Source organism: Vanrija pseudolonga, chromosome 3 (assembly GCF_020906515.1).
Source record: "Vanrija pseudolonga chromosome 3, complete sequence".
Classification (NCBI taxonomy): domain Eukaryota; kingdom Fungi; phylum Basidiomycota; class Tremellomycetes; order Trichosporonales; family Trichosporonaceae; genus Vanrija; species Vanrija pseudolonga.
The window spans coordinates 2,572,067-2,590,435 of record NC_085851.1 but is presented as its reverse complement, the minus strand read 5'-3'; the positions used below and the strand labels follow the sequence as shown (position 1 = coordinate 2,590,435).

At 61.2% G+C, this 18,369-nt stretch overlaps 5 protein-coding genes across 5 annotated transcripts; 4 read left to right on the top strand and 1 right to left on the bottom strand.

Moving 5' to 3' along the window:
• Nucleotides 1-5,224: 5,224 nt before the first annotated feature.
• LOC62_03G004587 (uncharacterized protein) lies at nt 5,225-6,018 on the top strand (the record flags this gene model as incomplete). The annotated part of the gene is given in 3 exon segments (XM_062771107.1): nt 5,225-5,517; nt 5,534-5,971; nt 5,994-6,018. 3 exon segments carry the CDS (start codon nt 5,225-5,227, stop codon nt 6,016-6,018), a joined length of 756 nt encoding a protein of 251 aa, XP_062627091.1.
• Nucleotides 6,019-6,981: 963 nt separating this feature from the next.
• On the top strand, nt 6,982-8,055 carry ppi1 (Peptidyl-prolyl cis-trans isomerase; the record flags this gene model as incomplete). The annotated part of the gene is made up of 8 exons (XM_062771106.1): nt 6,982-7,042; nt 7,091-7,212; nt 7,257-7,289; nt 7,353-7,388; nt 7,451-7,469; nt 7,552-7,656; nt 7,706-7,712; nt 7,766-8,055. The coding sequence occupies exons 2-8, from the start codon at nt 7,157-7,159 to the stop codon at nt 8,053-8,055; spliced, it is 546 nt and encodes a 181-aa protein (XP_062627090.1). The 5' UTR covers nt 6,982-7,042; nt 7,091-7,156.
• Nucleotides 8,056-8,345: 290 nt separating this feature from the next.
• Vps45 (Vacuolar protein sorting-associated protein 45) lies at nt 8,346-10,713 on the top strand. The gene is made up of 6 exons (XM_062771105.1): nt 8,346-8,484; nt 8,532-8,608; nt 8,646-8,764; nt 8,798-8,967; nt 9,009-9,374; nt 9,408-10,713. The coding sequence occupies exons 1-6, from the start codon at nt 8,395-8,397 to the stop codon at nt 10,638-10,640; spliced, it is 2,055 nt and encodes a 684-aa protein (XP_062627089.1). The 5' UTR covers nt 8,346-8,394; the 3' UTR covers nt 10,641-10,713.
• A 3,729-nt stretch (nt 10,714-14,442) lies between these two features.
• rpa49 (DNA-directed RNA polymerase I subunit rpa49) lies at nt 14,443-16,088 on the top strand. Its single transcript, XM_062771104.1, has 5 exons — nt 14,443-14,586; nt 14,646-14,826; nt 14,881-15,182; nt 15,229-15,472; nt 15,518-16,088. The coding sequence occupies exons 1-5, from the start codon at nt 14,460-14,462 to the stop codon at nt 15,969-15,971; spliced, it is 1,308 nt and encodes a 435-aa protein (XP_062627088.1). The 5' UTR covers nt 14,443-14,459; the 3' UTR covers nt 15,972-16,088.
• A 745-nt stretch (nt 16,089-16,833) lies between these two features.
• mtr_6 (N amino acid transport system protein) lies at nt 16,834-18,330 on the bottom strand (the record flags this gene model as incomplete). Its single annotated transcript, XM_062771103.1, has 2 exons — nt 16,834-17,834; nt 17,895-18,330. 2 exons carry the CDS (start codon nt 18,328-18,330, stop codon nt 16,834-16,836), a joined length of 1,437 nt encoding a protein of 478 aa, XP_062627087.1.
• Between the last annotated feature and the right edge of the window lie 39 nt (nt 18,331-18,369).

Sequence of the window (18,369 nt, the reverse complement as noted above, 5' to 3'; positions counted from 1 at the left end):
TGGGACAACGGGTTCGGGGAGTAGGGTTGGTCTCCTTTTGTGTGTGTGTGAGTGGGGCCTCTTTTGGTCCTCTTTCATTACGCTGGGGGTTCATGGAACGTTCGCACCGCCTCCGCATACACAAATCGTCGTCAGTGTGGCGAGTCTCGTCAATGTTGTTTCTGGGCAGATTCATTCCATTGATTTATGACCGCGCTGCGGAATGCAGCGTCCGGCTTTGAGCTTCGACGGGTGCAGGGACGGGTTCGGCGCTGTATCAGGTGCAGCAGCAGTTACAAGGACAGGTGCACGCTCCGGTGTAGCGTGAGGCGTCGAGCGGACACTGGGGACTGGGCGGGGAGCAGGCGCCGGCGTGGCGGCGGGTCCGACGTCGAGGCGAAGGCGTTGGCGCAGGCGCGAAGCGCGTGGATGTGGCATAGCCACCAGTTGCAGTAACGGGTGCGGGCACGGTGCGTGAACGGGTGCAGACTTGGGTGCGGGGCTGTGGCAGTACATACCGGCTCAGCGACAGGCTCAGCGTTGAAGCAGTGTCTATGAAGTGGTGGGTACAACGTTGAGCGTTGAGAATGGGCGAAGCGCATGTTTTGACGGGTGCACCCTCGAGTCGTCGACGGGTGTAGCGTATCGTCAAGTAACTGGTGCAGCTAAAGAAGCAGGAAGCCGTGTCAAATCAGCAGGCAGAGTGTCGACTCTCAAAGACAGGCCATCGACGCGTGCAGGAGCAGGTGCGGCATTGGGCGTCGGTGGCAGCGTGAGCGGGTGCAGGCGCGGGTGCAAGCACAGGTGCCTCCTCCAGTACAGCGTGAGGTGTCCAGCGCATGATGAGGACGGCGTGGGGTGCCGGCGCCAGTGTGGCGGCGGGCTCGACGTCAAGGCGAAGGGGCGGGCGCAGGTGCGAAGCGCGCTGGTGTGGCACAGCCAGCAGGTGTAGCGCGGGTGCAGCGGCGAGTCAGTACGCGTTCAGCGGCGGGTGCAGTGGCGGGTGCGGCGCCGCGACGGGTGCGGCAGCAGTTTCAGGAGCGGTTTCAGTAGCAACGGGGTCGAAGACTCCACGACCGCGTCTGGCGGAGCCAGGAGGGGAGAGGAGGGTGGGTCGCCTTGCGTTCCTAGGGACACGGCAGGTTCGTTCCACTGCCACGGACACGCAAACACATGCACAGACACAGACACACATTAGTGGTTCCCAAGTCGTGTGGTAGGTAGGTGCTAACCACTCGGGGTCATGCCGTTCCCATCACTGGCGCCAGTGGCCAAGAAAGTATGCCTTGTTAGCCACGGTTGTTTCTGTAGCAATTGTGTAGGTATTTGGAGAGTTGCGCAAAAAGGTGCCAGTGATCCTCTAGATAGCCAGGTTGTTTATCCCAACAAAATGCATTCAAATGACACACATCCTCCCCAGAATGCACAAGTCGCGCAATTCTGCGTCTTGGCATAGTTCGGCCACGCTGAAATATTTAGGAAGTGAGGTTCCGACCACATGGAGAGGGGGCACCAGCTGTCCACGAACCGAACGCTTGCGCCCCCTGGCCACACAGAATCGTGCGAAGTGGGCCTTGGAGGTCAAGGTCGACGGCGGGTCGAGGAGCACGGGGAGAGCGGCGCGCATCCCTTGCAGCGTGTCGTGGGCGGCTGCATAGTCCGCCACGGTACCTGGGGGAGGGGACTTGAACCTGTCCCCCACAGTTGAGCAGTTCCTCGAGGTGAGTTGACACTGAATGGTGGCAGCTCGGTGTGGAGGCGCCAGTGTGGTGGCGGGTTCGACGTTGACACGACCTCGCCGGATATATGTAGCAAGTGAGGTGTCGACCAGATGGAGCGGGCGGAGGTGCTGACAATCCCTTGGCTCCCAGCTGGTCCTCTGTGTCTTCAGACATGTTGTCGCTGGGCATGAAGCATGTGTAGCTGACCTCCTGGCATCCATGCCCTCCTGCGACTATATCTGGGGTACCTCGGGTACCCCAAGTCCCCCAGTACCCAGAAGAGACGAAACCGCGGCCTGGCAGATGGAGCAGCCTTCAACTCTTAAGGAATCAGCGACTCTTCCCGACTCCTCGTCGTGCTAGCGCGACACAACTCCCCAAGCAGCGGCAGTAACGTTCGCTGCAGCTGGTTCTACTTCCCGTGAACTGTAAGAGCGACGATCCTTCGCCCGTGGTCGGAGTGTGGCAGCAGTTGCGCCTGTGCAGTGGAGGCGGCGTGACGAGCAGAGTGAGTGCACCGGGCACAAGTCTCAACGGGTGCAGCGTCCAGTCTCAAATGGTGCAGCATCGATTCGTTAACGGGTGCACGGGTGCAGCGTCGAGTGCTCAACGGGTGCACGGGTGCAGCGTCGAGTCGTTGCGCGGGTGCATGGTCGACGGGTGCAGCGTCCAGTCTTAACGGGTGCAGCGTGGAGTCGTTGACGGGTGCGTGGGTGCAGCGTCGAGTCGTCGACAGGTGCAGGCAGCATCGAGTCGGCGACGGGTGCACGGGTGCGCGGGTGCGCGGGTGCAGTGTTGAGTCGTCGGCGGGTGCTCGAGTGGAGCGTCGAGATCGAGCTGGTGTAGGTGCGCTGGCGGAGAGGGAGAGTGGACAGAGGAGAGAGAGGTTGCACTTCGTTTCCCCATTTATGCCACACGCCACATCACGTGCCTGCCATCATCGACGGGTGCGCGGGTGCAAGGGTGCAGCGTGGTGCCAGGACCAGCGTCGAGCCATCGACGGGTGCACGGGTGCAGCCTCCGGTATTGGGCTTTGGCGGGTGCAGCGTCGAGCTTCGACGGGTGCGCCCACCTGTTGAGTGGGCGGCGTCGCGCGGACAGCAAGGACTGTGCTGGGTGTAGGTGCTGATGAGGGGGCGGGTGGGACGCTGAGTCGAATTCGCGAGCGCAGGCGCAACGGCACCGAGGTGGCGCAGCCACCCACCAGGTGCCACAAGGGGTGCAGCAGCAACGGGTGCAGCGACGGGCGCAGCAATGGGTTCAACAACGGGTGCGAACGCGGGTGCATGAACAGGTGCGGGCTTGGGTGTGGCGTAGAGGCAAGTGAGTGAGTGCGCGAGTGACGATGGGCGAGTGGACGGGTGCAGGCGCGTGTGCAGTTTCGAGCCGAGTGAGTTGGCACATCGTTGTGGAAAGGAGGTCTGCGGGTGCGCGGGTGCGCGGGTGCAGCCTCGACGCAATTCGGTGCCCAGGTGCGTGAGGAGACTTAGTTCTCTGACGGGTGCAGGTACGGCTGTGCCATCGAGGTGAGCACGAGAGCAAGGGCTCGAGGGCGGCCAGAGGGGGTAGCGCACAGGGAGACAGGTGCCCAGGTGGGGCTGCATTGGCCTGTCTGGGTGCAGACGCAACCCAGTTCGAGGGTCCGCGGACGTCTGTAGGCGCGGGTGCGGCGGGTGCAGCGTCAGGCCTTGGCGGGTGCAGTCGCGGGTGCAGTCGCGGGTGCAGTCGCGGGTGCAGTGACGGGTGCAGTGTCGAGCTTCGGCGAGTGCGGTGGCGGGTGCAGGGGTGCAGCGGGAGATGCCAGGACAAGTGCACGCTCCCAGGCCGCTTGCAGCGTCGAGTGGATTCTGAGGACTGCGTGGATATCGGGCGCCGGTGAGACGACGGGTTGGACGTCGAGGCGAAGGCGCGGGCGCAAGCAGTAACGATGTGGCACGCCACAAGGTGCAGTGGCGGGTGCGGTGCCGAGGCAGTATGCAGGAGCGGGTGCAGGAGCGGGTGAGCGGCGGGTGCGGCCTTGTGACGGGTGCGGGGGCGGTCACAGCGCCGAAGCAATACAGGTGGTGTAGTGGCGGGTGTAACAGGGGTATAGCGGCCGGTGCCGAGGGTCGGTGGGTATGGGCACCAGCGCAGCGCGGAGGTGAGTGATCACACTCGGCGGCAAGTGAGGCAAGGGGCGAGGAGGGGTGTGCGGCAGTCCACGGACGGGTGGTTCCCGTCGTTGGCAAAGGAGAGGTGAGAGGGGTCGCCTGTACAGCGCACGTCTCCGTCGTTTATTGTGAGGTCACCTGCACTGCGCACCGCAATGGTGGATGGCCGGGTGACCCCGGACGGAGAGCCGTACGCCTCGAGGGCGGGCTCGTCGGTCCGACGGGACGCTGGTTGTAACAGGTAGGGGGGAGACACCGGTTCCAGAAGCAGCGGGGTCGCGGACTCCACAACTGCGTGGGGGGTGGGGGGGGGGGGGGGTCGGGGGGACACCGGTTCCAGAAGCAGCGGGGTCGCAGACTCCACAACTGCGTCTGGCCGCGAGCCAGGAGGGGTGGGGAGGGTGACTGTTTGGCGTAGGTGCTCTGGCAAACAGGGAGAGTGGATGGAAGAGAGAGAGAGAGAGAGAGTTGATGAAAGAGAGAGAGGATAGACTCCGTTTCGTTTTTGTGTGCCAGGGCGTGGGTGCGGTGTCAACTTCAGCGGATGTGTGGACGGGTGCAGGCCGTGTGTGGGTGGCGTCGGCGGCGGGTGCGCGAGAGCGACGGGTGCGAGGACGGGTGCAAGCGCAGTTGTCTCATCGAGGTCAGCGCACTGTAAGAGCGGCCAGAGGGCCAGCGTGCAACGAGCGAAGTGATCACGTATGACTTCAGTTGCGTGCCCAGGTGCCAACGAACAGGTGCAGGCGTGGGTCTGAACGTTAAGTTAACGGGTGCAGGCACAGGTGCGGCGGGTGCAGCATCGAGGTGAGTGCGAGCACAGCGTGCTCCTGCCTGACGATCTGCGGGAGTGGGAAGCGAGCTACGAGATAAGATAGCACGATCGAATACAGGTGTCTGCCCGGGTACAGGTCTGGTTGCGGCACCGAGGCGAGTGAATATGTGGCTATCCGAGAACGGGTGCGGGCGCGGGTGCGGTGTCGTCGGCGGTATCGGGGAGGCGTCGAAACGTATGAAAGCGCCATCACCAGGTGTGGACACGGGTGAGGTATCCGGCATAGAGCGTCGACGACGGGTGCAGTTGTCCATAGTTGGCGGGTGCAGGTGTCGACTGTTGGCGGGTGCAGGTGTCGACTGTTGGCGGGTACAGGGGCATGGCCTCTCGCCAGGCAGCTGGCCTACACGGACGCCAAGGAGCACGCAGCCAAGTACCTACCTAGCCCGCTCAGCCTCGCCTAGCGTTCGACCCTCGGCGCGCAGCAGTGCACCTCGTCGAGTTCCCCAATAGACGACGCCCCAAAGTTCGCGTTCGACGCGGCAGAGTCGCGGGAACTGGCAGACGCCATCACCTGCTTCCTCCACTTTAGGTTGGAGTTGATGCCCAAGGGTGACGGAGACTACGTCAAGGCCAAGGGGCTCCAGGGCTGGGCCCTTCTCAAGCTCACCAAGGAGCACATCGTCGCCAGCGACCGCCAGCACGTCCTTGATGGGCGCAACGGCGACAAGTCTGACTCCCTGCGGCACCTCGTGCAGGACCTATGGGTCAACAGCAGCATCAGGGACCTCGGCCTCCACCGATTCCAGAAAGGCTACGAGCCATGGGGTGCTGGCGAGGGCACGGTCCTGACACGCCGACTGGAGCTCAAGATGCTAGGTAGACCTGGTGACGGGTGCGCGAACCGGTAGCTGGGTGCCGGAAATGCGGCTGTCGACGTCACGGCACTTCAAGCTGTCCGACGTCGCAATCCACCAGCAGCGGAGGGGCTACTACGACATCGAGCTCAACCTTACCACCCTCAAGAACCACGACGCCGACCACACGGCCGGTGTCGAGTTCAAGCCATACCTCACGGCAGTGGAGAAGCTCGGCAACATTCAGCTTGAGCTCGCCACGAGCATCATCCCCCAACTCATCCACGAGGGGGTGTTGTACGCCCGGACACGACGTGGTCGAAAACTCATCAAGGACATGGACGCGTTTCTTCGGTCGGACGCGGCGGAGTTCTACCTTGACGACCCGAAGGGAAGGCCCCTCTTCCCGTGCTGGGATCGGGCCTTCGCCTTCAGCGGGACGCCGCTGACCGCGTCAGAGCTCGAAATCAAGCTCAGGTGCCTTGGCGCCGAGTGCGGCCTCCCCTCTGCGAAGCCGCTCAACTTTCGGTACGGCATAGGCAACATTACTGCCGTTGCCTTTGGCTCGGAGGGCGAAGATCGCCCTCAACCACGGCCTGGCGACGGACACCGCCCGTCGTCACTACTCGGACAGCGTGGGCAACCTTCCTGTCTCTCGCCTGGTTCTCGTCGAGCTGCCCGCGGGTCTCAAGGAGGCCGTGGAAGCCAAGCTGGCTGCGAGCGCGGAAGGCCGGCGAAGTTGTGGCGGCGGCGCGCTCCCAAGCCCTTCTCCGCGAGCTGCAAGGGGACGGGTATGTGTTCGGCGAGGGGGCTGCCGGGGGGGAGGAAGAGCTCCAGAAGGCCATGTACGAGGGACTCATGATGGAGTTCATCAGCCATGGTGGCCGAATGAGCCGCAACCACGAGCCGCCACAGCTGAACGAACACGCCGAGCGACCCTCCAGCGACCCATATGGTCCTTGGCTGATCCCTTGCCGAGGAAGAATGATTGAGGAAGGTAAGATGGGTTCAGTAAATGAGTAAATAGCATCATCAGCACGCCGCACTCACTGGGTACCAAAATGGGGGAAGCAGGGGGAGGAGATCAGACTGCTGGCAATCGCCCATCCTGCACCGTCGGGCTCGTCCATGACCATATCGCAGGCCTGATCGGGTCATGTCAGCGTTAATGATGCAGTTTTTTCGCTCAGTGCTTGACCACCTTAGTGATTTAACGTCAGTAGCAGCTTCGGCGTCGGCGTCGGTGTCGGCGTTGGAGATCGTCAAGACGGCTATCATGCGCTGTCACTCCATTTGCCTCGGTCCGCCACGCGCCACGCTAGCACGGCCACAACTACCACGTGGATAACGCCGATTGATAGAATTTGATTCCGTCCCGAGGACCCGATGACGTGCAGACGGCCCATGTTCCGTCGCGTTCGTTTGGTGCGATGACACGCTGGCGCCCACCCCTGCCCTGCTGCAGTTCCACCGCCTTCTCAGCGACACCCTCCCCCCCACCCCCTAACTTTCCCTCTTCACATTACACACTTCCTCTCTTCAACCCCAACAACCAAACAACTTGTGAGTATCTACGCTGGCCTCCCATCCTTCGCGACTCAAACTCACCAGTCTCCCAATCATCTGTCTGCTGCACACAATCACCATCGCCCGCACGCTCATTTGATCCCGCCAACCATGTCATTCCTTCGTCGTTTCGTCTCAACCTCTTCCACCACAGCCTCCAAGATGTCGTAAGTCCTCTACACTCTTCTCTGTGCTCTCTCTGACGTCGCAGCGCCCCCAACGCCTACTTCGACATCAGCATCAAGTGCGTTTCCGCGCGTTTATGCGCGTTCCCGGCTCGTTTGTGACATCTCTGACGCGTTTGTAGCAAGCAGCCCGCTGGCCGCATCGTCTTCAAGCTCTAGTGAGTGAAATGGTGCCTTGTGGCACTTTGGAGCCGCTGCCACAGTGCTAACCAGCGCCCAGCGACGACGTTGTCCCCAAGGTTAGCCTTTGAGCGAGTTCTCTGGCGCTCGACGAGCCGAGGACTCCGTCGAAGGAGCCACAAAGCTGACCCACCCCTTTAGACTGCCGCCAACTTCCGTGCCCTCGCTACCGGCGAGAAGGGCTACGGCTACGCCGGCTCGGGATTCCACCGTGTCATCCCCGACTTCATGCTCCAGGGCGGTGACGTGAGTTGATCTATTTGTTTTGCGAGTTGAGCGCTGACCCTCCTTTCAGTTCACCCGTGCGTATTCTGCCCCCACGTTCGTAGCGCCACAATTCTGACCCATTCATTAGGCCACAACGGCACTGGCGGCAAGTCGATCTACGGCGAGAAGTTCGCCGACGAGAACTTCAAGCTCCGCCACGACCGCCCCTTCCTCCTCTCGATGGCCAACGCCGGCCCCAACACCAACGGCTCGCAGTTCTTCATCACCACCGTTGTCACCTCGTGGCTCGACGGCAAGCACGTCGTCTTCGGTGAGGTCGTTGAGGGCAAGGACCTCGTCCAGAAGATCGAGTCGCTCGGCTCGCAGTCTGGCAAGACCAAGGCCGAGATCAAGATCGAGGCCTCGGGCACCGTCTAAATGACGATTCCTTGTGTTGTGGCATCAGCAGCGAATGGGTGGTAACACTTGTTAATTGCGCGATGCGGTGGAGTGAAAACAGGCATGGTGTAGTGTAGTTCATCTATTCCCATAGCCTTGAATGAAATGAAGCCAAGTAAATCGAGGTGCTGTTGAGATTGTCGCAAGCGAGTTGTACATGTGGAGTGGGAGATGGCGTGTGCGAGGGCCGAATTGGGTGCCAGCTGCCACCGAGATGGCCCTATGACGCGGGGTCCTCCACCTCCAACGAACACGACAACCGTCTCTCTCAAAGATATCCATCGTCGTCGCCTCTCCAACAACGCACCTCTGCCCACCATGGACGTGTTAAAAGCAGTCCAGACCTATGTGCTCAAGATGATCACAGAGGTGCCGGGCATGAAGGTGCTGCTGCTCGACGCACACACGGTAGGTGACGACTACCACGGTGATCCATTCCCATCTAACACCCCCAGACGCCAATCGTGTCGCTCGTCACGACGCAGTCTGAACTGCTATCGCATGAGGTGTACCTGACCGACAGGATAGACAAGTGAGGCTCCCCGCAGCATGCTAGTCTAACCATCCAGCGCGTCAAGAGAAGCGCTGTCGCACCTCAACTGCATCGCCTTCTTGGCGCCGACCGACAGGTCGGTCGAGCTCATAAAGCAGGAGCTCGCAAAGCCAAGATACGGCGGCTACTGGCTGTGTACGTGGCCTCCCACTACCTCGCTGACCCCAGTCTTCTCCAATGTGCTGCAGAAGAGCCAGATCGAGGAGATGGCCACGGTGGACGAGTTCGAGGTCGTCAAGGAGGTGCAGGAGTTCTTCGCCGACTACCTCGCGCAGAACCCATCACTCTTCACACTCACGCAGGACGCGCTGGCAGACGGCGGTGCCGGGCCGCCCAACGTACGTTCCATTGCAGCATCCACAGGCGCTGACGAGCCCAGCCACCGCTGTACCTCCCTCCGCCGGACGACATCCCGCCGCCCGTGCTCGACAACCACGCGCGCGCGATCCTCTCGGTCCTCCTCAGCCTGAAGAAGCGCCCCGTGATCCGGTGGGAGCGCATGAGCGCGGCAGGGTACCGCCTCGCGCAGGACGTGCACGGCGCGCTCAACCACGCGCCATATCGCGACCTGTTCGAGTTCAGGTCCACTGCCGGACCGACCCCGCTCCTCCTGATCCTCGACCGCCGCAACGACCCCGTCACCCCGCTGCTGTCGCAGTGGACCTATGAGGCCATGGTGCACGAGCTGCTGGGTATCAGTAACGGCCGCGTCCACATCCCCAGCGAGGAGCGGCGAGAGCTGAGGGTGAGTGGTGGTGTTGGCTTCGCTGACAGGCAGGATCTCGTGCTCAACGCGTCGTCGGACCCGTTCTTCGCCGACAACCTCTACGCCAACTTTGGTGACCTCGGTGCCAACCTCTCGCAGTATGTCACCGACTACTCGTCCAAGAGCTCGACGATCGGCAACGTGTCGTCGTCGCGCATCGAGACGGTCGCGGACATGAAGCGGTTCGTCGAGGAGTACCCCGAGTTCCGCAAGCTGGGAGGCAACGTGTCCAAGCACGTCACGCTTGTCGGCGAGCTGAGCCGCATTGTCGAGCGGGACGACCTGCTCGCCGTCTCCGAGGTCGAGCAGAGTCTGGCGTCACAGGAAAGCCACCAGGCCGACCTGCGCTCCGTCATGACGCTCATCGCCTCGCCCAAGGTGCCAGCAGCGAACAAGCTGCGCCTCGCCATCCTCTACGCGCTGCGATACCAGAAGTTCTACGGCAACCAGATCACTGGCGTCGTCGACGCGCTGATCAAGAACAATGTCGGCGCGGACCGCGCGCGGCTCGTCTACGTCATGCTCAACTTTGCCGGCGCCGACGTGAGACAGGACGACCTGTTCATGAACGAAAACTTCTTCTCGCGCGGCAAGACGGCCCTCAAGGGGCTCAAGGGCGTCGAGAACGTGTACACGCAGCACACGCCGCACCTGCTCGAGACGCTCGACCTCCTCCTCAAAGGCAGGCTCAAGGAGACATCCTACCCCTTTATCGACGGCGACGAGGCCGCGCGCGCCCAGCGCCCGCAAGACATCATCGTCTTCATGCTCGGCGGCACGACGTATGAGGAGAGCTCGGCTGTCGCGCTCCTGAACCAGCGCCTGGCGAGCGACGCGGCCGGCGGGCCAGGCGGCACCCGTATCCTGCTGGGCGGGAGCACGATCCACAACTCGGCCTCCTTCCTCGAGACGGTGAGCAAGGCGGCCGAGACGTGGCCCGAGTCGGTCTATCAGCCGCCCGCGAGCCTCCCTGCCGGCTCGTCGGCCGCCATACCGGCGCCTGCACTTCCAGCCGGGCCAAGCCTCAACCTCCGCGCGGGCGGGTACGAGCTCAGCGTCGGTGGTGCAGGCGGATCGGGACTCTACCGCGCTGGCACCGGCGAGGTCGGGGGTAATCTCTCGCTTGGGAGCGGTGCCCTGGGCCAGGTCGGTGAGGGCCTGCGTGATGGCGCGGGTAGGCTGTGGGGCAATGTCCGCCAGAGGATGGAGGAGCGCGCGTCGAGGTCGAGCACGCCTCCGCGGTAGGCCGAGTTGTCATGTCAATTTAGATGTTCTAATGCCAGGTGGCTATGCTATTGTGATGCTTACATGGACGAGACTATAGTCCTATGCGTGGGAATTGTATTGGTTACTCTGAGCTATGCGTTGACAGGATGAGGCCCTCAAGGCTATCGGAACAAGATTGCGAGCTCGAGGCTCAGATGGCTATGGAGGGGGATGCCGGCGGGTTCGAGGTGCTAGCTTGGCCGTGGAGCCGTCATGTCAATAAATTCGACGTCTTCCGACTCGGAAGTGACGACGTAGTACGGCACGCTTGGGCGCTTCTTGCGCGGCGTAGTCTTCTTCGGTGGCTTCGCCGCCGACGTCTGTCGAGGGCGGGCGATGATATAGCTGTCGAGCACTCCGGTGCTAGTCCTGGCGCTCGGGGTGGCCTCCTGAACTTGGCTGGTCCTTGGTCGCGGCCTCGCAGACTTCCTCGTAGGCGTGGGGAGCTGCGCCTCGGGTGCCGGGGAGAGACTCGACGTCGCTAATGACGAAGAGGTGCGGGGCCGATTGGATCCCGCAAGGCGAGATGCGGTTGGCGTTGAACCAGTATCCGGGACTGACCGTGGTCTTACTGCAACCCGACCCGGTGAAGGATTAGCAGGAGAGGATGCCGCAGCGACAGCTGCGATACGGGGTGAGCGCCGTCCGGTGGGAGATGGCGCTGGCGAGATCGACATCGGCGACCCTCGCGAGCTGGCGACCGACACTGACATCGGCGATCCCCGAGAACTCTGGCGGGAGCTAGTTGGCGAAACGGTTGTCGCCGTTGACAATGTGGGCGATGGAGCCCGGTTTGCAGGGTTGGGCGGGGTGGCGACGGTCCTGGTGTTGGCGACAGAGGACAGAGGTGACCGGGTCGTCGCGGAGGTCGTATTGGCGCCCCCGCCCGCAGCAGACAACCTCGGGGATCGACGAGCAGTAACAGGGGTATCGAGGTCGACAGAGTTGTAGGCACTCAGCCGTCCAGCCCTTGTCTGAGATCGAGTGACAGGCGACCCTTGGGAGCTTGCCGGCGAGAGCACAAGCTCTTTGGACGAAGCATGACCGGTCACGAAAGCTGCAGTCTGGGCATCCGGGGTGCTGGTTGAAGCGGTAGAGAATGCTCGAGCAGCACTGGCTGCAGGAGAGACAACCCGGCGCGGAATCCTGGACGCAGCAACAGTTGGTGAGTCGTTGCGAGACAGCGTCCGTGGTGATCTCCGCCGTGCTACAGGCGTCGGCTCCTCGTCGGAGGACAAGTCGATGGTGATCGGGTCCCCTGCTGATCCCGTCTGGTTTGACTTGGCTGTTGTGCTTCGTCGACGGCTGCGAGCTGGCTGGCTTGTCCTCTCAGGTGTCTGAGCATCGGAGAACAGAGAAGGACTGGACGATGCAGCTGGCCTCGACCTTCCGCCACGCCGATGAGGGAGCGACAGCTCCTCGGACGGCGCTGCTGATGACTCGCGGCCGGACGAAGCGGGCGAAGGCAGGGAGTCTGATCCGTCCTTACGTCGTGGCGGGGTGCGTGAAGAACCCCGAGTAGCGCCAGTAGCGCCAAGCGAGGCCTTCTGTGGCGACTTGAAGAAGGCCACAAAGGCCTCCGAGTTCTCTGGCCGAGGCTTTGCAACCTGTGTCTTCTTCGTGCGTCCCTTTCCCTTCGGCGCAGACTTTGCTGCTGCTTTCGCCGCGAGTTCCTCGGTATAGCTGGCTACGATGACCGGCCATGCCGATTGCAGGAGATAGTCGGCAATCCACGCCCTGGTTTCTTCTTTCAGGGGTGCAGCATCAGCTGATGAGCGAGCCTCTTCGACTAGACCTATCGCACTGCGTTGTGTCGCAGTGAGCAGAGACGGGTCTACTCGGGTGCCGTCCATTGCAGATCGGCAACGTTCGGCAAAGTAATCAATTCTGAAAGCCAGTCGATACTCTGTAATGTCGTCATTGGTGGGCTCCTTCCGTGAAGAGTGGATTTTGCTCATGTACGAAGGCTTGCTGCCGTCGACTTTGGGGAGGCGCCGCGACGATGACAATGAGTTTGAGAAGAAAGAAGTGATTCGGGATGTCGAAGTGGTGTCATCCGGAGGGCTTGGTGGAGCTTGGGCCCTTGCTGGCCTGGGTGGTGTCGAACCCTTGTCAACCGCAAGGAGGCGCTGACGAGCGGCGGTGACGATATCCGCACCAAAGAGGTTCACAGTCTCCCCAGCAAACTTCTTACAGACCGCTTCTCGCGTACCCCACTCAAAGTACGTCTCGCAAGCGCGAGCCATTCCTTCGAGATCGCCTCGGCCGGTGTTCCTGGCGAGGCCGCGCGTCTGTGTCGCAGAGCCAATGCCAAATCCCGGCCATCCCTTCAGCGGGTCCGCCCCGCTGGTCACGGGCTTCAGATATGACTCCAAGGATGTTGAGGGAAAGACTGTGCTGCCGCTGGTGGTCTGCAGCGCTTCGGCGCGAGTTTTGTATCGACGGCCGATATGCCCGCTGGCGTTCGTTCGAAGCTCCTCTTCGATCTGCCGCTTTGCGATGTCTAGCCTAGTTGCGCTGATCAATCCGTCGTTCTCGTACTGCCGCAGGAAATCTGCGCAACCGGCATGTGCCAGCCCAAGGGAGATCTTCGGCCCTGCCAATCAGCAAACCGAACGCTCAGCCGAGTCACTTACCGAACTGGAACACACCCTCCGGGACATAATCACCGCCACCAAGAAGTGCGATCAAGACCATCGCCCTCCGCAAATCATCCTCGGTGGTAAGGGCGGAGCTATCAGCATCCCAGTGCTTGAGGATGCCCGAAGTAGTGAACATCTCATAGTGGCGCGGGTCTGACTGGGTAGCGTTCGACTTCGTCCCCGACAAAGTGGGAGAGTTACTGCATTTGTTAGAGATGATCATTGCCATTCAACTCACTTGCGAATGATGCATTTGGCGCCAAAGAGAAGCGTGTCCACATCGTCGCTGAGAACGGCATCGATTTTCCCTTGCCGGTTCATCAAAGCGAGTTCCGCCTCTGCTTCACCCGGAGCCTGAGCGCTCAGTACAGGCCGAAGATAATCTTTCTGTGCACTCACATTCCACCACTCCAACCCGCAAGCATCAAGAAGCTGCTTGAACTGCTTGCTGTGGTAGTCGTTTCGTCCAAAGTGCCCGGTCACCTTTTGACCGCGCTTGAACGCTGGTTTGTTGGGTCCATCTGCAAGGCAATTAGCACACAATCTGGAGGATCCCAGACGACTCACCAAAAACAAACAGAGGCAACAGGGGGTGCTGTAGTAGAGCCGCGATTTTATAGAATAGTGTCCGCAAGAAAGGGTTACTCCCAGCCTGAGTGGTCTGGGCATGGAAAATCCACAATCTGCAGAAGGGAAGTGAATCAGCGTGGAGAGCATACAATCTCAATAGGGAGCACTTACGAGGCGTCAATGCCGATTACGAAGGCCCTTTGGCCGTTATGGTTGTTCAAGAAGGCATCACGCGCCAGGGCGGACAGGCTGGTCCTGACGGCGGCCGGCCGAATGAGCTGCAGAGTGAGTGATGTACCTGGAGAGTAAGGTTAACTCACGTCCCAGAGACCTGGAACACCCATTTTGAAAGCCGTTCTGGCCCGTCCTCGAGTGCTGCGCGATGCAAGAAAGAAATAAGTGAGATGGAGAGATGAGTGGACTGCCTGGTTGTTTGTTGTGGAGGTCGATGCGGGGAAATCACGTGACCATCATTCATGATTTCTGAGATTTTGGCTGCCTTGTGAGCACTGACGGGCAGAAGGACACAACCAGGTCAACTTCGTCCTCTCGCATCATCTTCCTGCCCACAACGACGGTCGCGACAATGGCGTCAAGCTCACAAGACCAGACCAAAAAGTCCAAGAAGCGCAAGTCGATGGCCAGCAATGGCATCGCGAGCGAAGTCAACGTCGTCGTCGCCGAGTCGTCCACAGGGGTCGGCCCTGCCTTCGGTGAGTCTCCTCGATGCAGCCATCACGAGACCGCAAGCGCTGACGAGCCGACCTCACAGTCAACTTCCCCTCTGTTCGTCCCAGCTCAAAGACGCCCTTCCAGATCTACTCGCGCGACCCCTCCGCCACGACCGAGGACATCACCAAGCAGCGCACTATAATCGCGGGTGAAACCGACGACGTCGAGTACTTCTCGACCAACCGGGACTACAACACGAGCGGCGAGGGAAGCGACTGCCAGTGAGTACGAGTGCATGAGCTGTTCTGCCCCCAATGTGCTGACGAGCTTCCCAGGTATGTTCCCGCCCTCTACGACCCCTCCACCAAGACTCTGCATGTCCACCAATCCACTCCCCTCTACCTCCTCGCGCACCGCGTCAAGCGCATGCGGGAAGCACCTCTCCTGTCAACAGGGCCCAGTGCAGAGGCTATGCAGTGGAAGGTGAAGCGTAACGATCTCGGTGAGGCGTTCGGAACGCGCAAGGCCAAGAGCCAGATCAAGGCCGAGGAGAGGAACAAGGTCGACATCAACGCCATGCAGGGCGTCCGCGGTAACCTCATGCAGAGCATTGGAGGCAAGGAGGCGAAGGAGGAGGGTGAGTTGGATTGTATCCCCACACGGGCGTTCACTGACGTCCCCAGGCCCCGTCCCTCCATCCGAGTTAATTCCCGTGCCCAACCTCGAGACCAGCAACCCTGCCGAGGTGTACTCCCGCGACGCGATCATTCCCCCTGCCGAGTGGAGCTCCATGAACGTCACCCCTATCACCCAGGCTACCGACGACCGGGGTCGTTCGGCCGCGCTGCCATACCGCCGAAGCCGGTGGATCGAGGACAAGCTCCGCGTGGCTGTCAGCGCTCCTTCGTCGACAAGGAAGAACAGCTTGTACGTGCTTCCGTGCAGCCGTAACATCAGCGCTGACACCTGCAGGCGCATGCTCTACTACCTCGCCTGTCTCCTCCAGTTCTACAACTTCGCCGGCCAGCTCTCCAAGACCTCCAAGTCTGAGCTTCCTGCCAAGTTCCCTGGCGTGCCTCAGCAGGTTCTGAACGGCCTGCTCACCCGCTTCGCCGAGCCCCAGGGCAAGCAGTTCACCGTCACCGAGAAGACCAAGACCAAGCTGCTCGCTTGGATCTGTGTCTGCTACCTTGCATGCGACGGCTGGTCGGTCGACATCAGCAGAGTGGCCCGCGACCTCTCCCTCACGCCTGCAAAGGTCACGGACATGTTCAAGTCGCTCGGCTGCTCGGCCGACCTCGCGTCCACGGCTGAGCGTGAGAAGCTTGGCGTGTCGCAGGCCGACGCGGCCAAGCTCCGCCGTGCTGTCCTCAAGGCGCCGGTCAAGTTCCCCAAGATTAAGCGCCGCGGTCCCACAAAGCGATAGATACGTCTGTGAAGAGACGAGAACTATTCTTCAATCATACCCCGCCATATTGGCACCCCGCGACAGCCACTGGCACACAATCATTGTTTGGTCATGCAATCATTCATCCATCGCAAACGAGGCAGAAGGGTGCGGTATTGCGCTTCCTACCACTTACCGCCCTGTCGAACCCCCAGAAATCCGGACGCCGCTGCTAACATTGCTGCACTGACTACGACCCAGTCGATGGCACTTACACCTACCGCCCCCTACCAAAGAAACGAGGAAAGGGGTACAGGCGGCACGTGAATGACGCGTCCCGTGTGACCAACGACCAGTCTCATGTCATATTGGACAGTGCCATGCCCAGCAACAGTCACAAGCAACATCAGATCCCAGATGTCACATTGAGTGATCACAGGGCTGAGTTGCTAAATCTCCTTGTGGGATGAGGCTTGATTCGCTAAGTGATGCTAGGATCGATCCTCGGAGGTACCGGCCAGTACCTTCGAGTCGAGCGATCTCGGGACGCCAAGGACCAACAGCCAACGAGTCATGAATCGTGGAGCCTCCGGCCAAAGCTGCTCAATGTTTTGTTGTGCATCAGTTTTGGCCGCGTTTCCCTCTTGTGTGTATGTGTATTAGATGGCTGCTCAACACCGAACCTGCAATGGAGCATTAGTCGCCTTCGACCACAACCGCCACAAAGCCAACTCGCCCAGAGTATGTACCTCCTCTTGGTCACTTTTATTTCAGGATTCATCCATGAGTTGATAATGGTACTAATACAATGAGCTGACAGCCGTTCAGAAGACGTTGAGGCCCTTCCGCACCACGGTGTATGCACAAGATAGAAAGTGAGAACGAGATCGCGAGCGCCGAATTAGTGCGTGGCACCCGAGTTGTTGTCGCACGACCAGGGGCCACCGTTGTTACCGCCGCTGATAATGTCCTTGATGGCAGCGTAGGTGCCAGCACCGGTGAAGAAGACACAGAAGATGAGGAAGACAATGTTGACGGCAAAGATGATTCTCTGGCGGCTGGTGAGGCGGTTGGGGTTGGCGCGGACGTTGTCGTGGATCCACGAGAGCATCATGGGGGCCATGGCGGAGATGGGGCAGAAGAGGGCACCGACAAGCGAGATGATGGAGCCAAAGTTGGGGATGGCCGAGGCGATGATGTACGCGACGATGATGCACGAGGTCGTGCTGCCGAGCCAGGTGGTCCAGTGCTGCCACGTGTTGCTGGTGAGGTGCTTTGTACCGCCTAGGATGCGGACAAAGACGAGCTTGGCCGAGACGTGGTTGAAGATGGTCATCGAGGCGCAGAGACCGGGGAGGGCGAGGCCGTAGCAGATCTTCTTGAGGAGGAGACCGGCCGAGCCGAGGGCGGGGTTGGCGACGTACTGGCCACAGAAGTAGTAGACGACGGCGCCGATGATGAGGTACACGCCGGTGAGGAAGGCGTAGCACGGGTACATGGCCTTGGGGTACTTCCTGGGGTCGCGCATCTCCGAGATGATGCCGTAGTAGATGGGCGAGGAGGCGGACGAGAAGAGGATGACGTTGATGGCACCCATGGCCTCGGCAAAGGACGGGCGGCCGATGATGAGGAAGCCCTTGTCCCAGGGGCCGGTCTGGGGCGCCTCGGCGGGGCGAGCCTGGCGGCCGACGGCCACGGTGACGGTCAAAATGGCCGAGAGGATGGACACGAGGCCTGCCCAGCCGACCCAGGACACCTTGGAGAGCGTGCGGATGGACGAGAGGATGAGGCCGACAACGGCGGCGACGGCGATGAAGACGGCCGTGCATGCGCCGTGGGACGAGACGGCGTTGAGGGCGGTCGACACGCCGATAATGGCGCCCGAGCCACAGAAGATGAAGACTGGGGCGGTGTGAGTTTCGTTTCAGGTGGCAGGCACGCGACCACCATGCCACAACTCACAAATGATGAAGATGGCGCAGAAGACCTCACGCCCGATCTTGCCGCCGAAGATGAAGGCGGCGTCGGCGAGCGAGTAGATCTCGGGGTGGATAAGCTTGGTCTGGCCGATGAAGGACGCGCACCACGCGTAGATGAACTGGATGCCGCAGATGGCGATGATGCCGGGGACGAGGCCGAGCGTGTGGAAGACGGACGGGATGCCGAGCACGCCGAGGCCGAAGTTTGCCTTGGTCATGAGCACGAACGCGCCGGGCGCGGACACGCCGCGGAAGTTGGGGCCGCCGCTCTCGAGGTCGCCGAACACGGCGTCGTGGACAACAACGTCAGAGTACCCGCCCTTCGTGTTCGCGGCCGCGGTGGTCACGTCGACGGTGGAGCCGCCGTGTCCGAGGCCGCCCGTCTTCTCCTTGTCGTGCTTGTCGTAGCTGATAGACATTGTGGGTGGGTGGGTAGCAGAGTGGGGGAGCCTGGGGGT